A 22,046-nucleotide genomic window follows, 5' to 3' on the forward strand; every position below is an offset into this window, starting at 1 on the left:
GCGCTCCATTTAATCCTCGAGGAAAAGCCAACCCCCCGTTGTCTTTTCACGGTCCAAGAGTAGAGGGATCTTGTCTGTTCACAACACAGTCAACTACTCCATCTACCGACTACTGGATAGATCCTACGAACTAGAATCTCATTTTTTTCTTGAGTCCTTCCTCCTTCAGGATCAGGGAACGACAGGAATATAAGTCCTGAAGCGCTAATTTTATCTATCATGATCTAGCAACATCCCTATGACACTTTTCTGTTTTATAGTGATCCCTTTGTTAAAGAATTAGAAAGTTTGTTTCTTTTTTTTTTGTTATTTGAGGTTCCGATGCCAGAGAGCCTGAAAAATCGCTTGATAAATTTTAATGGCTGGAATAAAACCTAAATGAGATGAGTGAGAATGTGAATGAACGAGATGACGGTATCCAATTTGATTTCCTACAGTGCGGATCTAATTTCGAAAAGGTAAATTACATGTGATTCAGTCTTACGGGTTTGTAGTCCTTTTGTTTTGTATTTTATTTTTTTCTTTTGTTTTTGGATTCTTTATTGCCGTACATTCATAAATTGTAGTGAATGAAAATGAAATTTATTTTTGTATTTAGGAGGTGAAAAAAAAATTTGATTAAAAACTATTTTTTGTCACGCTTAATTTTTTTTCTTTGTTCATAACTCGAGAACAAATCGTCCTAGGAACCTGGTCATGGAAGCAATTTATCAATAATTTTATAAGCTAAAAATTTTGTGTCTATAAATTTCTTCATATTTTTAACCATTTTCAAAATATTTACAAAATACCAATAGATAAATTCAAAAAATTCATTATCAAAATTATTAATTATATTTTCAAAAATTCATATCTTCGGAACAAACGGTCCCAAAAATCTGGCTAAGGGCTCATTTTTTTCGAAATTTTATGCTCTACAAAATTGCTCTAATAACATTTTTTCGTATCTTCAACCGTTTGTTATTTATTTAAAAAAAACCATCAGAAGAAAAACTAAATTATCCATAAGTCAAAAATTTCTAATAAAATTTTCAAAAATTCATATCTTTGGACCAAGTGGCCCAAAAAAATCGATCTTGCGCTCATTCTCTTCAGTATTTCACCCTCTAAAAAATCAATCCCATCAATTAATCTCGTATTTTCAAGCGTTCTCCAGATATCAGCCTTCAACTCCAAAAAACTCAATCATAAACGATAAATTACAAAATAAAATGGTGCAAGTAAACATTTAAATCTCGAATTCCCATCAGCTTTATTTCTTATTAAAGCCATAAATAAATCACAAAACTTTAGGTCCTCGCAAATCACTTGATACCTCTACTACAGTGGTACAGTATCGCAAAACATCTCAAGTACCAGTGGTCATACTTTGTCCAAACCCAACAATCGAGCATTCAGAAACCAGCCATAGATAAAACGTCCATTTTAGCCACCATTCCACTCGGGCATACTTTGAAAATTAATATTCGCAATGTAGCTTAGATTTAGAACACAAATTTGTAGATTAGTATCCCCCGATATCTCTTGATTCACTGTGCGGTGACCCAACGCCAGAAATCAACTTGTCCCTTTTCAGTCTCCACCCCCTTCTTCTTCTCCACCTCAATCTCTCCCCATGCCCATCGTAACTAATCCATTTAATAAATTTATCAATGCAATTGCATATAAATGATAATTTCATTATTAATTGAAAACAAATTTTTTTTCAACCTCAAGAAAATTTTTTTCTCGTCCCAAGAAATTTTCTATTCCTCCAAAAAAATTTTTCGCATTACGGATTGAAAAGAAAATTTTCTTAGAATGGAAAAAAAATTTCGTGATACAAGAAATTTTTTTTTCGACTCAAGAAAATTTTTTCTCGTCCTAAGAAAATTTTTAGTCCCCCGAAGGAATTTTTCGTATTATGAATTGAAAACAAATTTTTTTTCTCGCCCCAAGAAATTTTTTACTCCTTAAAAAAAATTTTTCGCATTATGGATTGAAAAGAAAAATTTTCTTAGGATGAAAAAAAAATTTCTTGATACAAAAAATTTTTTTGCCCCAAGAAAATTTTTGTTTTCTCGTCTTAAGAAAATTCTTAGTCCCCCGAAAAAATTTTTCGTACTATGAATTGAAAACAAAATTTTTTTTTAACCTCAAGAAAATTTTTTTCTCGTCTCAAGAAATTTTTTACTCCTTAAAAAAAATTTTTCGCATTATGGATTGAAAAGAAAAATTTTCTTAGGATGAAAAAAAAATTTCTTGATACAAAAAATTTTTTTGCCCCAAGAAAATTTTTGTTTTCTCGTCTTAAGAAAATTCTTAGTCCCCCGAAAAAATTTTTCGTACTATGAATTAAAAAAAAAATTTTTTTTTAACCTCAAGAAAATTTTTTTCTCGTCCCAAGAAATTTTTTACTCCTTAAAAAAAATTTTTCGCATTACGGATTGAAAAGAAAAATTTTCTTAGAATGGAAAAAAAATTTCTTGATACAAGAAATTTTTTTTTCGACCCAAGAAAATTTTTTTCCTCGTCCCAAGAAAATCCTTAGTCCCTCAAAGAAATTTTTCGTATTATGAATATAAAATAAAAATTTTCTACGAACGAGAAAAAAATTTCTTGACGCAAGAAAATTTTTTTTTCCTGTAAAATCAATAAATTTCCATGACAATTATCCTTGAAAACCTAAAAAAATTTTTAGAGGTTCATGTCCTTACATATATATATATATATATATTTAATTAATAATTAATCAATCAATCAATTTGACGTATGATTAAATAAGTGCACCTGTGGCCTTTTGTTAAAGAAAATTAAATACGCCGGACATAAATACAAGAGAGGACAAAGTCGAAAAGATAATTACCAATTCCCGTAGAATTGTTCAACTAATTAAGAACAATAAATCAAAAAATCCAAGTAATCTTTTTTTATTATTTTTTTTTCGAGACTGTCCTATTTTTTCGACAAAAGGGACCAAGTCTTGGTCTTGTCTCTGGTCTCTACTCCTCCTGTCTTGTCTCCTTGATGACAATCGTATGATGATGCTCCTGCAGTCTGTCGTGTATAAGTGATCGAGTAAAGTGAAGGATAAGGAAGAAGAAGACGAGTAAAATAAAATAAAAAATATAAGAAAGACCAAGTTTTAGACAAAGATAAAATATATCAGAATGAAGGACACTAACCACGAGCCAGCCATATCCGGCGAGGCCGAAAATCCTCGAGAGAATTAAGCGGAATCGTGTGTGTTTGTGAAGACGCGAATCGAGGGGAAACTGAAATGGACGAAAAGGGAAAACAAGGAACGAAAAAAAAAATATATATATATATGTGATGAATATAAGGATCGTCACGGTTAGACAGAAAGAGAATTGTCTCCGTGCCTAAAGGCATTCGACCAAATTCCCTTTTTATTTTTTACTCTTTCGTCCTTAGTTTTGTTTTTTTTCTAATTTTTTTTTTTGTTATTTTTCATCTTTGAGGTGATTAATAAGTGGTACTGTCAAAAATTGTCAGAGGTCGTGGACACGAATTATTGTTTTTTGTGAAAAATAAAAATAAAATTGGGAAGAAAAATGTCAGGAGTTGTAAGATTTGGGCTCTGAGTTCTGAGAGAACTTAAATTTAAGGATTGATGGAGAATATTTTATTGATGGGTCTTCCATCAAAATTGAAAAGACGTTAGCGACATACGTGACTGTATTATATTGATACATATTTTTATATTCATTCATAAAGATCGCGAGTTGAGATTTATCTTGGAAATATTAATCTTTTGGACTTTTGGGGATCGGGATATTTTTTTATTTTAATTTGTGATGGGAAGAAATTAGTGAGGAGACTGGTCTTGGGTTTATTTTAGTCGAGATTTTAAAGACCATGAATTTTTCTTAGTAACATTTTTTTTATATTTTTAATCGTTTTCAAGATTTTTTGGAAACTCATGAAAATTGAGTCGATAATTTTTATTTAAACTTTGAACTTTTTATCTCGGACTAATGACCTCAGGCACTTGACCATAGGCTTATCTTCTTCAGAATTTAATGCTCTATAAATTTGATCTCTTTGATTTTTTTTATATTATTAACTGTTTTCGAGATATTTATCGAAAACTGTCATAAAGGCGAAATCTAATCATTTTTAACCAAAAATTTGAAATTCGTTTTTGAAAATTCATAGCTTTGGAACGGGTGGTCGTAAAATTCTGGTCAAAAATTCATTTTCTTCAAAATTTAATCCTCTACAAATTAGCCCTGATTGACTTTTTTCATATTTTAAATCCTATTTCAGATATTGATAAAAAACAATCATAAGGACGAAGTCAGTTGTTTTCTTTCAAAAAAATTGAATATTAATTTTTGAAAATTCATAATTTCGGATCCAGTGGTCGTAAAAATTCGGTCAAAATTTCATTCTCTTCAGAATTTAATCCTCTATAAATTTGCCCAGATTGATTTTTTTCATATTTTTAATCCTTTTCTAGATATTGATAAAAAACCATCACAAGGACGAAGTCAGTTGTTTTCTATTAAAAAAATTGAATATTAATTTTTGAAAATTCATAATTTCGGATCCAGTGGTCGTAAAAATTCGGTCAAAATTTCATTCTCTTCAGAATTTAATCCTCTACAAATTCGACCTGATTGACTTTTTTCATATTTTCAATCGTTCTCAAGAAATTGATAAAAAACCATCATAAGGACGAAGTCAGTTGTTTTCTTTCAAAAAAATTGAATATTAGTTTTTAAAAATTCATAATTTCAGACCCAGTGGTCGTAAAAATTCAGTCAAAATTTCATTCTCTTCAGAATTTAATACTCTACAAATTTGACCTGATTGACTTTTTTCATATCTCTAACCCTCTTCAATCTACCGATAAAAAACCATCATAAAAATAAAAAAGAAAATCCATTTTATTCAAAAAATTCAAAACTCATTATAATTTAACCATTTTGAAAAACCATAAAAACGAAAATCCATAAAACCTCAAAGGTCATATCCTAAATATACTATTTAACTTTTATCTGTATATATAAAATTGACAATACAATCGAGCAAAGTTAGCATCGCCGTTAACACGTATCCTGTCCAAAACTTTTTGTCAAGTTCTGGCTCTTGTTCGTCTTTATGGTTTGACTGCCCTCTTATGGTACTTTAGGGAAATACAATCATCCTAGTCTTCTTACTTATACTACCATATACACTTTACCTATTGTATTGTATTGCATTGTGTATTACATGACAATAAAATTGTTCGCTAACTATATTTTCCCCCTCGAGACTTCGAGGCTTCAGATCAAAATTTTTATCAGTAAAAAAAAAAAAAAAAAAAAAAATTGCATTGAATAATTGATTAATTATCTACATTATTCTTACCCATAATCATCTGTATGAATAATTAATTTTATAGAAATTATTAAAACCAATCACGAGGTAACGGTAAATCTCCGATATCAAGACCGACGAATCCTCATTGATTATCTCGTTATCGCAGCCCTATCAGTTATTACTTATTACTCGCTACCATTCTATAACACTGAATTAATTTTTAATTAATTTCATTCATCGAAATTAATTTATCTTCAATTAATTAATATTTTTATTAATCATTTTCGTGAAAAAAAATTTTACAATTCGTAATTTTATTTTTAAACGACGAAAGCTGGTAAACTATCAAATTTTTCAAAAAATGTAATCAATACTTTTTTGTAGGAAATTTAATTCTCTACAAATTTGTTCCTGTACATTTTTATTGTATCTCTGATATTTTGCCTGGAATTTTGATTCCAAATGTTGGAAGTATAAATTCAAAAATTATTTTTTTATTTTCAAACGACGAAAGCTTGTAAACTATCAAATTTTGAAAAAAATGTAATGAATATTTTTTGTAGGAAATTTAATTCTCTACAAATTTGTTCCTATACATTTTTTGGGTATCTGTGATTTTTGAGCGGGAATTTTGAATTAAAGTGATGGAAATTTCAATTCAAAAATTATTAAAATTTTTTTATTTTATTTTTTTTATTTTGATTATTATAAAAAAAAAAATAATAGTTGAGTGTCATAAGCTCGGATGAAATAAGTTACAGTAAAGTTTGTAAGTTCAAGACCGGCTGAGGGTTTTTGTCATGTCCAGTCGGCGATGGTCAAACTCGTGCTTCTTATCCCCGTCGCTTGGTCACCGTTTATTATTAATTACTATATTAATCACCTAAGCCGACAGACAATCCATTATACATACTCACCTTAATTCCTTCCCACTTGTTTATTAAACATAAATCTCAATTTAATAATTTCATCAATTCTCCATTTTAAATTACTCCTTTTTTTTAATTTCAAAAACTCCCCACATACAAACAAATCATCCCTAAAATTTCATCCCATGTCCATCTTACTCAGAATTTCACCCTCTTCAAATTTCCTTTCCACAAATTTTCCCATATTTTCACCCATTTACCAGATATCCACAGAAATATCCCGAAAAAGTCACGGGAACTTTTTTCCCACCGTTTTAATTACTTTTCAAAAATTCACAGCTCCCAAGGAAACTGTCCAAAAAATTCTATCAATAGCTTATCTTTTTCAGAATTTCACCCTCTACAAATTTCCTTCCCACAAATTTTCCCATATTTTCACCCATTTACTAGATATCCACAAAAATATCCCAAAAAATCACGGGAATTTTTCTCCCACAGTTTTGATTGTTTTTTAAAAATTCATAGCTTCTAAGGAAACTGTCCGAAAAATTCTACCAATGGCTTATCTTCTTTAGAATTTTCCGCTCTACAAATTCGATCTGATAACATTTTTTCGTATCTCCAACCGTTTCAAAGATATCTTCAATTTTTCGCCTGAAGAATTTTAATTTACCGAAAAATTGATTGACAATTTTAAGAAAATTTTTTTTTTTAATTTTTTTCAGAACAATGTAATTCTTGCATAGAAGCTAGGGAAGAACAAGAGAGAATGGACTTATTAACGTATGAAAATGCATCTATTTTTATTCAGTGCGTCGAAGGAGCCGAAGAGCCCGAGGTAAAAAAAATGATTTAATAAAAATAATTTGAAATTAGTAAAAGATTAATTCTGTCAAGTCATACAATAAATTCATTAGAAAGTACTTTTTATCTCTAATATATACTTAATACTTTATTACACACAGTAGATTAATAGTAGCTGATTATAATTAAAAAGTTATCATTCATTTCACAGTAATAATTGTTATTATGTTACTCTGAGTGCTCGTGAATTAACTGTTAGATTTTTTTAAACCCTAAAACTACTCTCATTCTGTCCTTCTCTATTTCTTTTTATATTTTAGGTCTTTAATTTTTTTTAACGCTGATAATTTAATTCACTTTTAATCAGTCTATAGGCCGCTCACTTCATTCATTCTCACCGTGACTTAACACTTTATATACTTTGTCTTATATATATGTTGTACATCGGTGTTTTAGAGTGCTGTTAAGAGCTCGCGACCCTCGAGATCGAGAAGAAAAGCCAAAGGATCGCATGAGCTTAAAGTTTCCTCACAAATCACACTCAAAGAGCTCAAAGTTATGGTAAGTGATAGTTACTAATTTTACTTTTTTATTATTGAAAATTTATACCCCGGAAGCAGGGACTCCTAAAAATCTGGTTCCAGGCCTATTTTCTATAAAATTTTATCCTCTACAAATTTTGTATCTTTACATTTTTTCATATTTTTAACCCTTTTCGAGTTATTAGTAAAATTTACCCCAGAAGTATAAAAGCACATTTTTCAAAAATTGTAATTTCTGATTTATTTTTAAAAATTCATATTTCGGAAGGAATCACTCCTAAAAATTTGTTCCTGGGCCCACTTTTTCAAGAATTTTATCCTCTAAAACTTTTGTATCTTTACATTATTCCATATTTTCAGCCCTTTTTTAGTTATCACTAAAATTTACCCCAGAAGTATAGAAGCAAATTCATAAAAAATTGAAATTTATTATTTATTTTTAAAAATTCATAACTCGGAAGCAATTAGTCCTAAAAACCTGACCCTAGGCCCACTTTTTTAAGAATTTTATCCTCTACATATTTTGTATCTTTACATTTTTTCATATTTTTAACCCTTTTCGAGTTATTAGTAAAATTTACCCCAAAAGTATAGAAGCAAATTTTCCAAAAATCGAAATTTATAATTTATATTCAAAACTTCATAACTCAGAAACAATTAGTCCTAAAAATCTGATTTTGGGTCCATATTCTTCAAAATTTTATCCTCTATAAATTTTGTATCTTTACATTTTTCCTTATTTTCGATCCTTTTCGAGTTATCACTAAAATTTACCCCAGAATAACAGAAGCAAATTTTCCAAAAAATGAAATTTCTGATTTCTTTTTAAAAATTCATAACTCGGAAGCAATTAATCCTAAAAACTTGAACCTGGGTCCACTTTTTAAAGAATTTTATCCTCTACAAATTTTGTATCTTTACATTTTTTCGTATTTTCGATCCTTTTCGAGTTATCACTAAAATTTACCCCAGAAGTATAGAAGCAAATTTTCCAAAGACTGAAATTTCCGATTTATTTTTAAAAAATTCATAACTCGGAAGCAAATCCTCCTAAAAATCCGATCTCGGGTCCCTGTTTTTCAGAATTTTATCCTCTACAAATTTCCTATCTACAAAATTTTTCATATTTCCAACCCTTCTTAAGTTATCAACCAAAACAACCTTCAAAGCCAAATTTTCTGTAGACAAAATTTTTCTTTACACCCAAAAGTTTATAACTTGCGACCAAATAGTCCCAGAAAATCCGTCTTGGGCTCAATCTCCTCCAACTGAAATTCTCTAAAAATATCATACCCATATTTTCCTTCGTTCACAAGAAATCCGCAGCCAGTCAATAAAAAACCAACTCGGAGTAAAAAAAAAAACCTACTAATTGAGTAATTATCCCCTATATTATAATTATATCTAATTTTCTCCCAACACCGATATTCAAAGAGCATCTCAATAACTTGAGATCCTCTACTCTGCTCAGAAAGTTGTAAAATCCATAGTTATGACAGCATATGCTTCTGCTACACACACTCTCACACACACGCACTCTTACACACAACTTTTAAACTATTAACCATATTTATATTACAAAACGAGTGTATATATCCCCACATATCCTGGGAGTGTGTACAGCATCCATAATCTCTTAGAGTCTGAAGCATAAGCAAAAAGCAAGAGCATAAACCTTCGGGTTAATAACAGGCCTCGACTTAACTTCATTTTCTATCTTCGTATTTCTCTTTGTTTTATTTTGCTTTAAATTTATCTCAACAAATTTTAAAACTATCAAATCTCAATGTAACGCAATCCCATAAAAATATTTATATTTCGTTAATTTAAATTTTAGAAGATAAATTATTCCGAAAAAAAAATGATAAATTTATTTTTCTGTTAACATTTAACGTCTTGAATGTTTCGCGCTCGTAAAATTCAAAGAGAATATGGTTTTCAGTATATTATCAAGTTCAAGTAAAAAAGTAAAAAAAAAAGAGATAAAGATAAATATAAATATAAAGAGAGACTGTTGGTTATAGTATTTAAGTCTCAAGGGTCCGAGAGACATAAACAGAAACGTGCTTCCACAAATTAAGCAATTACTGGGTTTGTTGTTATGTGTAAGGCTTAAATAATACTCAAGGCGCCGTTAATTTGTTTTATACGTGTGTCTTATTTATTCATTTATTATTTTTTAAAATAATTCAGTGCTGGGAAAATTTTTTTGTGAGAAAAATACCTTAAGTTCCTGACAGTAGATAATTATTGTGACAAAATTTGGCATTAGATTAATTTTCAGAAGTAAACTAAGAAATTTTCGGAGTAAAAGGGAATTAAATCCGGTGTAAAGCGAAGCGGATGATTTTTTATTTATTCGATTCTATCGGAGTAAAATTTACTTTAGATGGAAGTTTATTCTATGATTGGAACTTCGGATTAGAGAGATGCGGATTTACGAAATCACTCCGCTGAAAAAAAGTCCCAATTTACTATGCGGTCATTTTTTTTTTTTACCAGAATTTAAGGTGAATTTTTAAAGTTTAATCTCAAGAAATTGAAAATTTCTAAAAGATTCTACGACGATTTATATAGATCGATATCTCGGAAACTAGTGATCGAACATAAACGAAAGTTGTTCCTTAAACCCTCAGCTTTAATTGAAGCCTTTGATCGACCCTTAATCTCAATTTCCCTAGAAGTTATGAATTATTAAAGTCCCCGCTCTCAGATTCAAAAATTGAAGTTTCTCAAAAATCTGCGGCTATCTATATAAATGTATATAGATCGATATCTCAAAAACTATTGATTGAAACTTGAATAAACATAAATGAAAATTGACCCTTGAACCTCAATCTTTAATTTGAGCCCTTAATCGACCTTCGATCTCAATTTCCCTACGGGTAATAAATTTTCAAAGTTCCCGCTACTAGATTCAAATACTGAAATTTCCCAAAAATCGATATCTTATCTATATAAATTTATATACGTTGATATCTCAGAAACTATTGATTGAAACTTGAATAAACATAAATAAAAAATGATCCTTGAACCTTAACCTTTAATTTGAGCCCTTGATCAACCCTCAATCTCAATTTCCCTACGGGTAATAAATTTTCAAAGTTCCCGCTCTCAGATTCAAAAATTAAAATTTCCCCAAAATCTGCCGCTATGTATATGAATGTATATAGATCGATATCTTAGAAACTATTGATTGAAACTTGAATAAACATAAATGAAAATTGATCCTTGGACCTTAACCTTTAATTTAAGCCCTTAATCGATCCTTAATCCCAATTTTCCTAGAAGTTATGAATTTTAAAAGTTCCCGCTCTCAAATTCAAAAATGGAAATTTCCCAAAAATCTGCCGCTATCTATATGAATCTATATAGATCGATATCTCAGAAACTATTGATTGAAACTTGAATAAACATAAATGAAAATTGATCCTTGGACCTTAACCTTTAATTTAAGCCCTTAATCGATCCTTAATCCCAATTTTCCTAGAAGTTATGAATTTTAAAAGTTCCCGCTCTCAAATTCAAAAATGGAAATTTCCCAAAAATCTGCCGCAATCTATATGAATCTATATAGATCGATATCTCAGAAACTACCGATTGAAACTTGAATAATCATAAATGAAAATTGATCCTTGAACCTTAACCTTTAATTTGAGCCCTTAATCGGTCCTTAATCTCGATTTTCCTAGAAGTTATGAATTTTAAAAGTTCCCGCTCTCAGATTCAAAAATGGAAATTTCCCAAAAATCCACTGTTATCTATATTAATCTACATAGTAATTTATTTTTCTATATACTGATTTATTTTTCCACCAATTTTCCATTACGCTACCAATAATTAATTATTGAAAAATGAACAAATATAAAAGCTATTTTAAATATTTAGCAAATAGTTAATGGAATCCAGAAACTTTTATAATTTCTGTTGCAGACGATGAATATTTGCGGCGCGCCGCCGATGGACCAGCACCTACTCCTAGGTGAACATGAACTCGAGGATAGCTCGCAGCACATTGGCGCCTTAGGTGTTTTCCCCGGCGCGATATTAAGGCTGAAGGTAAGATTTTTAATTTTATTATCGACAGACAAAATTTCGGAAATTGACTTCTACTCGGGTACCTCTGAATATCTTGGGAAAAAATAAACCTAGAAACTTTTTAAAGGCCCCATTTTCTTCGAAATTTTCTAAGCTACAAATTTCAAATCAGTAAAATTTCCCGTATCTCGAACCGTTAGTTAGATATTTGCAAAAAAAAACCACAAGATTTAAAATAATTTTTATGCCATCAAATTTACAATTCTGTTTTAAAAAATTCATAACTTTGGAACAAATGGTCCTAGAAAACTTACCCAGGGTTCATTTTTTTCAGAATTCAATCCTCTATAACTTTCATATTCACAAATTTTCTCATATCTCAGACCATTTTTCTTATATTTATAAAAAAGCAACGAAAAAATTATACAAAATTTCGTGATCGAAATTTGACTTGAATTTCAAAAATTCATAACTCGGGAACAAATGGTCCAAAAAAATTGTCCAACCGCTCATTCTTCTCAGAATTTAACCCCCTAAAAATTTGATCCCTACAAAATTTACCGTATCTTCAACCGTTTTTCTGTAATCACATAAAATTACAAACGACTTCTTATAAATATCCTAATAAACCAATTAGTAGTAAAAATAATTTAAAAAATTATCTTAAACCATTGAATTTAATGACATAGTTTACATTGTCTTTTATTTAATCAATGCCAAGAAGTAATAATAATAAAATCAGTCAACTGTAATACCAGCTGAAGAATGCTACGACTGAATAGTTATTACAACTATACTCTGCTCTATAAAACCTCGCAAAGTATCAATTATATATTATATTTCCCGAGACAATTTAAAACAACTACAAAATCCATTATTTCATAATGTTAAGCCTCCATTTTCTTCAATAATTTTTCATCATTCAAACTTCCTATTCCGCTTACAGTAATTTATTAGTTATTTTGTATTTTATATATAAATATTAGGGTGGTCGTTAAAAATTAAATTTTCTCAGACGCCCCATAAAAAGCTTCTTTTTAGTAAAAAAATACGTGGGGAATTTGGTTTTTTCTTTTTAAGTAAAAAGAACACGTGCCTTAGGACGATCAAAGTTCATTTTTTGATGCAATCGCGGTTTTTTTTTAATATCTCATGAAATATGCAGATTAGAAGAAAAAATCATAGGAACAATTTTGTAGGAAATTAAATTCTTGACAAAAAAGGTCATGTCCATTTTTTTTATAAAATGTGTATTTATGAAGATATTTTGAAAAAACTTTTTTTAGATCTGATGAATTGAGCGTTTTAAGGATTACAAATTTTGAAAATAACATTTTTCTAAGTATATAGAAACTACAACAAGCATCAATGATTGATATGTTACTAGTTACGAAGTGGTCGATATTTAAGAAAAAACGTTATTGTTGACATTCGTAATCCTCAAAATGCTCAATTGACAAGATCTAAAAAAGTTTTTTAAAAATATCTTCATAACTACACATTTTATAAAAAAAATAAACATGACCATTTTTGTCAAGAATTTAATTTCCTACAAAATTGTTCCTATGACTTTTTTCTTTAATCTGCATATTTCATGAGATATTTAAAAAAAACCGCGATTGTATCGAAAAATGAACTTTGATCGTCCTGAGGCTCGTGTTCTTTTTACTTAAAAAGAAAAAACCAAATTACCCACGTATTTTTTTACTAAAAAGAAGCTTTTTATGGGGCGTCTGGGAAAATTTAATATTTAACGACCGACCTAATACATATATTAAGCTGTGTCAAAAAAATCGACTATTTTTTTTTTTCTTCAAAAATTATACGTAAAATATTCTTCGAGATGTCTGCTACATTCACACTCATTTGATTTTACATAAATTATTTCGACCTAAGGAACCACTGCTGTCGGTACGAATTTTTGGAACCACGATAACTCTCAAAAAATATAATAAATTGATCTAATTTTTTTCTAAATAGTTTTATACTTTTTGTCGCAAAAACCCTTTTGTAAATCAGTATCCAAATCCTATTAGTTTAATTGTAATTAATAAAAAAAACTTAAAACCGGTGATTCATTAAAAATTTAGCTGCCATTTTTTATTTTTATTTTTTTTTTTCTCCACCGACCACTGACAGCAGCACTAGCGTGGGCGTATTAGTCAAAAATGGAAAGCGACATCTAAGAAAAAAAGGCGGGATATTTAAAAAAAATTTTAAATAGTAAAAATTCAAAATTCAAAATTCAAAGATTAAAGAGCGAACATTTTTTTTAACCCAAGTTAAGATCGCGTGCCTCAATCGACATATTTTTTATATCTCAGGCCAACAAAATCTCTATTTAACGCAACTTAATCTTATAATCCTGGTAAGAAAAGGGTTAGATGTACCGGTTGTTTAAAGTCAGGCATTCTTTATCATGTGATTCGTTATCAAGACATAAGATTTGTGTGCGACGACAATATAATGACTATGAAAATTACACTATTGTTCTTATACCGCAAATGTAATTTTCTTGGTCTAATTCTTGGTCTTGGTTTTGGTCTAGGGCTTAGACTTAGACTTAGTCTGAGATCTTAACTCTAAATTACAAACGTTTGTCAACCGCGCTTACTGTGTTTAATGTAACTGTTAATCTACTGGGAATATTATCAGTGAAAATTAAAATTACTCATAGTAATTATCGTATTGTTTACAAAACTACTGAGAATAAACTCGTAACCTCTAATATAACTTCGATTCGATTTGTTTCGATTACGATTTTCATAAAATCAAATTTTTTAAGTCACACCATCATGAGGCTCAATGTCGAAGTATGAACAAAAATTTTACTCTGCTCGTATAAAAAAACAATATATGGTTAAAATATATGCAATCATATATGTTTGCAACGAAAATATATATGGTATATTATAAAAAATCATATAGAGATTTTGGCTGATTTAATATAAAATTATATACAGTAGTAAATATATGTTTTTTATATTGAGCTGTATACATTTGCATTTACCTTAAAATATATTGTGTCGATATATTTTCTATTATATTCAAAAAATATAAAATTTTTATATCAAATGAAATATATGGTAGCATATAAATTATGTGACAACATATATTTTCTTCGTTATATTTAAACATATATTTTATTCAGTATATATATATTTGCATCGAATTAACTGATTTAAAATACAAATATATATTTTTTTTATATACGATAAAAATTTATTTTTTGCATATGATAGACGTATATATTTGTATGTATGATAAGAATATATTTTTTAATATAAAAAAAAATATATCAGAAAATATAGTTAAATTGGCCACATATATTTTCTGATATTTATCATATATTTTGACCATATAGGTTATTTTCATGCGGATGAAGCTCTTCGAAAATTTTATTCTTCACAGGAAGAGCGGGAAATTTTTAAAAATTTAAATTATTGAAATTCTTGTTTTTTTTCATTTTCACTTCTCACATTTTTTCGTATATATTTTGAATCAGTGTTGAAAAAGCGATACTTTAAATACTTAAAATCACAAAAACTTTTTCCCTTTACACAAAAATTCAAACGCAATTAAAAAAAGAAAATAATATTCCCAGTAAATTGAAATTTTTCAGTCGATGTCCGGGTCAAATATTTCAATAAATTCTTATAAAAATTTTTTAATCAAAATCAATTGAAAAGTCGATACTTTTAAAGAATTTTTAAAATATATTCCATGTAATTAGTGGTCAAAATTACCCTACTTGCCGGTTAATTAAAAATAATAACTAGTGATTTAATTTCTGTAAAATTCAAATATTTTTTTTCCTACTAAACTTTGAAATTCCAAAAAATGATAACACCGACGTATTGAATTCCGAGATCAATGCTACCGAATTAAATGATATTTATTGTTTAAATATTATAATTTGTTTAATTCGAATGTCCGGTGACTTTTAGTCCCGAGCGCAGTTTATTTATGATCCACCCTCAGCCCCCGAATGTCACCGGCTCAAAAATCGGGCTCAAGTTGAGTAGAGAGTTAGTTGATGGGCGCTCGCGCTCGCGTTCACGTTAACGTTCTATTCGCGTTCGATCGAAATTAAAGCGATGATCCGGGAGCGCAATATGTACGGGCGCATAACGCGCAACACACAAAGTCTTTAAAGTCGGTTGACCGTCGCCGTCGCCGTCGGCACCCGCGTTTGATGTCGTGTGACGAATGTCCACGTTGGACGCGCTTCTTCTTTTCAGTTATCTCTCTCACTCTTTTTATTAATCTCGCTCTTTCACTCTTGTACTCAAACATTCTTGTCAGTCCTATCCTACTTTTTTATTTTCACTAATATTATCATTATCGTCACAATAACAACAACAACACCAACAATAATAACAATGATAGTAAAATTTTTTAAAAATTTATGCTCCAAAAACTGGAATTCAAAATTTCCGCTTAAGTGTCACAGATACCAAAAAAATGTAGAGGGACAAATTTATAGAGTTAAATTTCCTAAAAAAAAGTATTTATTAAATTTTTTGTAAAAATTGATAGTTTACGAGTTTTCTTTATTTTAGCAAAAATTTGAAATTTTTTTTTCAAATTCATGCGTCAAAAACTCAAATTTAAAATTCCCGCTCAAATATCACAGATACCAAAAAAATGTATAGGAACAAATTTAAACAGAATTAAATTTCTTACAAATAAGTTTTCATTAATTTTTTTTTTTAATTGATAGTTTACGAGTTTTCTTAATTTTGGGAGAAATTTGAAATTTTTTTGAAATTTATGCTCCGAAAACTTGAATTCAAAATTCCCGCTTAAATATCACAGATACCAAAAAAATGTATGGAAACAAATTTATAGAAAATTAAATTTCCTACAAAAAAGTATTCATTACATTTTTCCAAAAAATCGATAGTTTACGAGTTTTCTTAATTTTAGTAGAAATTAAAAATTTTTTTTTAAATATATGATCCGAAAACTTGAATTCAAAATTCCCGCTCAAATATCACGGATATCACTAAAATGTATGGATACAAATTTATAGAGAATTAAATTTCCTACAAAAAAGTATTCATTAATTTTTTTCAAAAAATCGATAGTTTACGAGTTTTCTTTATTTTAGCAGAAATTTGAAATTTTTTAAAATTTCATGCTCCAAAAATTTGAATTCAAAATTCCCGCTTAAATATCACAGATACCCAAAAAATGTAAAGGGACAATTTTATAGAGAATCAAATTTCCTACAAAAAAGTATTAATTAATTTTTTTTTTTAAATTGATAGTTTACGAGTTTTCTTAATTTTTTCCATAATTTGAATTTTATATTCAAATTTTTTAAATAAAAAAAAAAAAAAAAAATGTTTTTATCAATGAGCTTTTCTATTTGTGGATATTGTTAAGCGTGAGATTGAAATTCTGGGCAAGATCGAAGCCTGTTTACATGGAGTTTATCGTAAAACCGGATAGTCTCCTTGGACGTTGAAGTACATACTTGCTTTTATATATTTTTCTTCATTTTAGTTACTTTTTATATATTTATTTATTTATTTTTCATCTTATGGGTACCTTGAAGACAGTAAACGCGGGTTCTCGTGCAGATAATGGCAATAATTATACGCGCTGGTCAAGTCTTGGCATTAAAATCAAATCACTTGTGTATATACATATATATTTATATATATAGAATATACTTGTCTATATATACATAATACTACTATATAGTCAGTCAGTCAGTCAGTTTCCAGGTGTGTCAGAGAGCCACTTACTCCCCGAAAATCCACATCCAGATCTTGGGTAATAAAGTTCTTAAAGGTTTTACTCGGTAACGAGTTTATTATTATTTACTCGAGCCGCGTAAAGAGACCAGCTTCAGGTCTCAACACTGTAAACGACGGGAAACAATATAAATATTTTTTATTAACGTATTTATTTATCAGAATGCTTGAGAATTTTTTTTCTTTTTTTTTTTTAGGAACATTATTGCAAAAAAACGTATTATTTATTTTTTTTTAATTAAATGATTGGGGTATAAATTGATAAATAAATAACATCCGGTCCATTTTTGTCAAATATGAAGATAATAAATTTTTTTTTTGTTAATCAGTGATAAAAAAACTGGAAATTTGTCCAATTTATCGTTTATTTATGACCACGACAAAATGGCGGACGGAATTGGGTCTCAGAAATGACCGCTAGGGGACAGAAAAAATAATTTTTGAATTTATTTTATTTTGGGAGCTTAAGGATCAGAGATACGACAAAAATGTACGAGTACAATTTTGTAGAGAATTTAATTTCCTATAAAAAAGTATTGATTGACTTTTCACTTAAAATCAATAGCTGACTCACAAATTCAAAGTAGAAATTACGGTACTTAAAAATTTTGTCAAAAAAATGAGAAATGACGAAATTTTACTTTTAGTTCGTAAAAGTGCCGCTAGGTGGCCAATTAGAAAATTTTATCTCACTTGTAGAAAATTATTACAGCGATTTATTAATTTTAATTGGAAATTTTTTTTCCGCGGATTTTTCTAGTCGAATTTGAATTTATTTTTTTATTTTTTTCTGTGATAGAAAATAAAAGTTCACAAAAATCAGTCATTCAAAATTCCATTGGTAAAAAAATGAACGATATATTTTATGAATAAATATATATGTAATAATTTTTAGAAAAAAAAAATCTCTTGCGATCTTTAATAAAAAAAATAAAATAATTAAAAATAAATAAAAGAAAAAAAAATAATTTAATAAAGATAAATATGAAAAAAAGAAAGTTGATAACTGTCATGAAAAAATATAAACGGAGAGATTCCCCATGAATTTTTGGCCTCTGGTCAATTCCCAGCTGTGTCCTATATGAGATTCGTCCCTAGCATACAAAATTTACTTTTTTTTTCTTCTTTGGTTTTATTTTTTTGCTTGCCAACGATTTTCGTTAGCTTATTTTTTCTCGACTATGAGATTTAACTCGAGACTTGACACTCGTGTGCACTCTGATTTCTTAGCATTGTGCTGTTCTGTGTATGTGTATACAGACAACGTAACTTAATATTAATAGGAATATTTATGGGCACAGGGTCACGCGTGGTCACTGTGTGTTTGATAAAAACGGGGGAATAAAAAATTAGAAAATGCTGTGATTTATGTATAGATTTTTTTGACTTCGGAGAGTTTCGTTGTGTGAATACTTAAAATCCTCGATTTAATTTTTATTGAGAGGATGTGTAGTTTGATGGAGTGGGGAGGATCAATCCGTTTTTTTATCTTCAATATTTTTTTAAAATTTTAAGTGGATTAATTAGACAAATTAATCAGCTAAAGGAAATTATGATACATTTTTTTAATTTGCGGCTAAACTATGGTATTGAGATGAAAAGTCAATCAGTACTTTTTTGTAGACAATTCAATTTCCTACAAGATTGTATTAGGGTATTTTGGTCGTATCTTTGATAGTTAGGAGGGAATTTTAAATCGGAGTTCAAAAAAATAAATTTTGAGGGGACTAGAACTTTTTGGGGATCAAATTGTATCGGAATTATCAATTTGAGGGTAAAAGGAAATCAGTACTTTTTTCTAGAGAATTTAATTGTCTATAAAATTGTATTGATACATTTTTGACGTATCTTTAATAGTTTAGATGGAATTTGAAATAATTGAGCGGGAATTTTAAATCGGAGTTCAGAAAAATAAATTTTAAGTGAAATAGAAATTTTTGGGGATTAGATTAAAATTCTGTCGAAATTATTGACTTTAGGTAAAAAGTCAATCAATACTTTTTTGTAGAGAATTTAATTTCCTACAAAATTGTACTGATACATTTTTAACGTATCTTTAATAGTTTAGTGTTAATTTTGAATAATTAAACGTGAATTTTAAATTGAAGTTTAATAAAAAAAATTTTGATTTAAATAATAATTTTTTGTTAAAATTAAAATTATGTACAAACTATTGAATTTACGTAAAAAGTAACTCAATACTTTCTTGTAGAGAATTAAATTTCCTATTATAAATGTCCTTACAAACTAAAGCTTAAACTCAATAGTTTACTCGCTATCTCAACATAATCATTAAAGAAATCTTCTTTTACATTTTATACCCAATCTACACAAACTTCATCTCATTTCCATGTAACCCGGGATAAAATGAAACAAAAAAAAATTTTTCACACAAAAATCCTGTTACCATTAGTAAAAAAAACCTCAGCAAATTAATCAGCTCACAGTGCGGGAAATTTAAAATTTCCAGTAACGAAAATTCTTTTACACGACAAAAAGTAAAAAAATCTTCTATATGGTGGCCCATTTTGCCCCAACAATCCATAAATTTTCCTTAGCATGAATATTTTCTTTACTTGCCAAAAAAATTTCAAAAATCGTCGTTCAAAAAAAACCGCGAAAATTTGAATTGCGCGCCAAAAAACTCCGCCTTAACTACTAGTCCTCAAATGTAAATACAAAATAAACTAAAAAAAAACTAATTTCCACTACCTAGTACACTAAGATAAAATTAGTAGTCCAGTTATTTATACCCACTTATACAACAAGATTTAAAAGTAAAATAAAGGCCGCCTTTGTATTAAGCAACGGAAGTATGCTCTGACTCCCCACTGGTATCCTGCTTAATAAAAATAAAATGCTGAAAAGTTTTATGTTCGATTAAACTAAACCGCCCAAATATGATAAACTCGCATGTCTATCAGTGAATGAAGAAGCTGTTTAGCTTTGACCCAACATATAATAGTTTATCCACGCTACCGTCAACAATTTAATAAATAATCCCTCCAAAAAAAAAAAAATTATCTCAGTTTAAAAAAAAAGTTACATTTCTTTTCTTTTCTTAGCAAGAATTATTTCATGACGACACCCATGTAAAACCGTGTCTAAATGTTCGATCGACTGGAAATATCACACTGTCATCGAGAATGTCGACCGTTGCTCCTATCAATGGAATTTATTTTTTGTTTTATTTTTAATCCTTAATTAGTTTCAGAGCTGATAATTTTTTTTTTTAATTTTATTTATAAAAATAATGGAGGTTATGAAATTAAATCGCGGGATTATTTGAAATATGATAGTGAAATTATCATGTTCCTGAAGTTAACAGACGATTGAAAATTTTCGGATTTTTTTTTTTAACAAATAAATTAAAAAAAAATTAAAAATAAAAAAATGCACCTGTAGAAAATTTTAAAAACTACAGGTACAATTTTGTAAAATATTTTTTTTTTCATAATTTATCGTTTGAAAAATAAATCAAAAAATTATTAGACCTCAGTATCATAAATTAGCCGTCTAATAATTTTTGGATTTTTCTAAAATCGATAAATTAAAAAAAAAAAATATTTAAAAAAATTGCACCTGTAGAAAATTTTAAAAACTACAGGTGCAATTTTTTTAAATATTTTTTTTTTAATAATTTATCGTTTGAAAAATAAATCAAAAAATTATTAGACCTCAGTATCATAAATTAGCCGTCTAATGATTTTTGGATTTTTCTAAAATCGATAAATTAAAAAAAAAAAAATATTTAAAAAAATTGCACTTATAGTTTTTTAAATTTCCTACATGTGCATTTTTTTATTTTTTTTATTTTTTAAAATTAAATTATCGAAAAAAAAATTCGAAAATTGTTAATTGTCTGCTAACTTCAGGATCATATAAATCCGGGGTAAATTTGACAGAGAGAGGGAAAAAAGTGGTCATCGTCTAGATTCTTAGTGGGAAGTCTGTAGATCCAGGCGTCAAAGGAATAGAAGATTTGTCTGGACTGTAATGTAGTCAGTGCGAGTCTGGCCCCGAACTGGGGATGGGAATGGGGATGGGGTTTGTTGAGGAGGGTGTAGGCGTCTAGAAAGTGAGTAATGCTCACGACAAACGCAGCAACGTCCCCTTCATCTCCATCCACGGGTCCCTAGCTCATCTGCCGGTGGAGTGGGTGTTCTAGATACTCGAGATCGTGCTTAGTTGTAGGCTTTCAAGGGGGTTTAAGGGTTGGAAAGCTAGATGCGAGGATACTAGTGAGGGATGAGAGTTGATACGAGCAGATAGGGTGCTAAGCGACACACTAAGACCATATCGGCCCCTGATATCCCTTTTAGGAGGAAGAAAGAAATCTGAGGGACATGAGTTGGAATGGGAGCGCAAATCGTTTACATTTTTTGTTTGCTAATTTTTTTGCTCAGGGTGTTATATTTTTTTTTTTTGTTTTGTTGATTAATTTTGGATGGATGGAATGATTGAGTGCGACAAGTGGATGGACTGGGAAGGGATTTAAAAAAGAGTTTGGTTGCAATTTTAATTTTCACTAAAAAATTTAGTTTTTTGAAAGTTGTACGATCGCGCTTTTATTTAAAATTATGATACTAAAGTTAGTCGACGTCTAATAATTTTTGGATTTCATTTTTTCAAGATAAATTATTAAAAAAAAATATTTGAGAAAATTGCACCTGTAGTTTTTTTGATTTTCTACATGTGCATTTTTTTAGTTTTTTTTTTTG

At 28.9% G+C, this 22,046-nt stretch overlaps 1 protein-coding gene across 1 annotated transcript in view; it reads left to right on the forward strand.

Moving 5' to 3' along the window:
* LOC130664894 (ubiquitin carboxyl-terminal hydrolase 48-like) overlaps window positions 1-22,046 on the forward strand; it is a 58,919-nt gene that overhangs the window by 25,230 nt on the left and 11,643 nt on the right. The window contains exons 7-9 of the mRNA XM_057465073.1: window positions 6,902-7,014; window positions 7,437-7,541; window positions 11,456-11,581. Of these exons, the coding sequence (XP_057321056.1) occupies window positions 6,902-7,014; window positions 7,437-7,541; window positions 11,456-11,581 (344 nt within the window). The remainder of the gene's footprint in view (window positions 1-6,901; window positions 7,015-7,436; window positions 7,542-11,455; window positions 11,582-22,046) is intronic.

The sequence above is a fragment of the Microplitis mediator genome, chromosome 3 (genome assembly GCF_029852145.1).
Source record: "Microplitis mediator isolate UGA2020A chromosome 3, iyMicMedi2.1, whole genome shotgun sequence".
In the NCBI taxonomy this organism is placed as follows: Eukaryota; Metazoa; Arthropoda; class Insecta; order Hymenoptera; family Braconidae; genus Microplitis; species Microplitis mediator.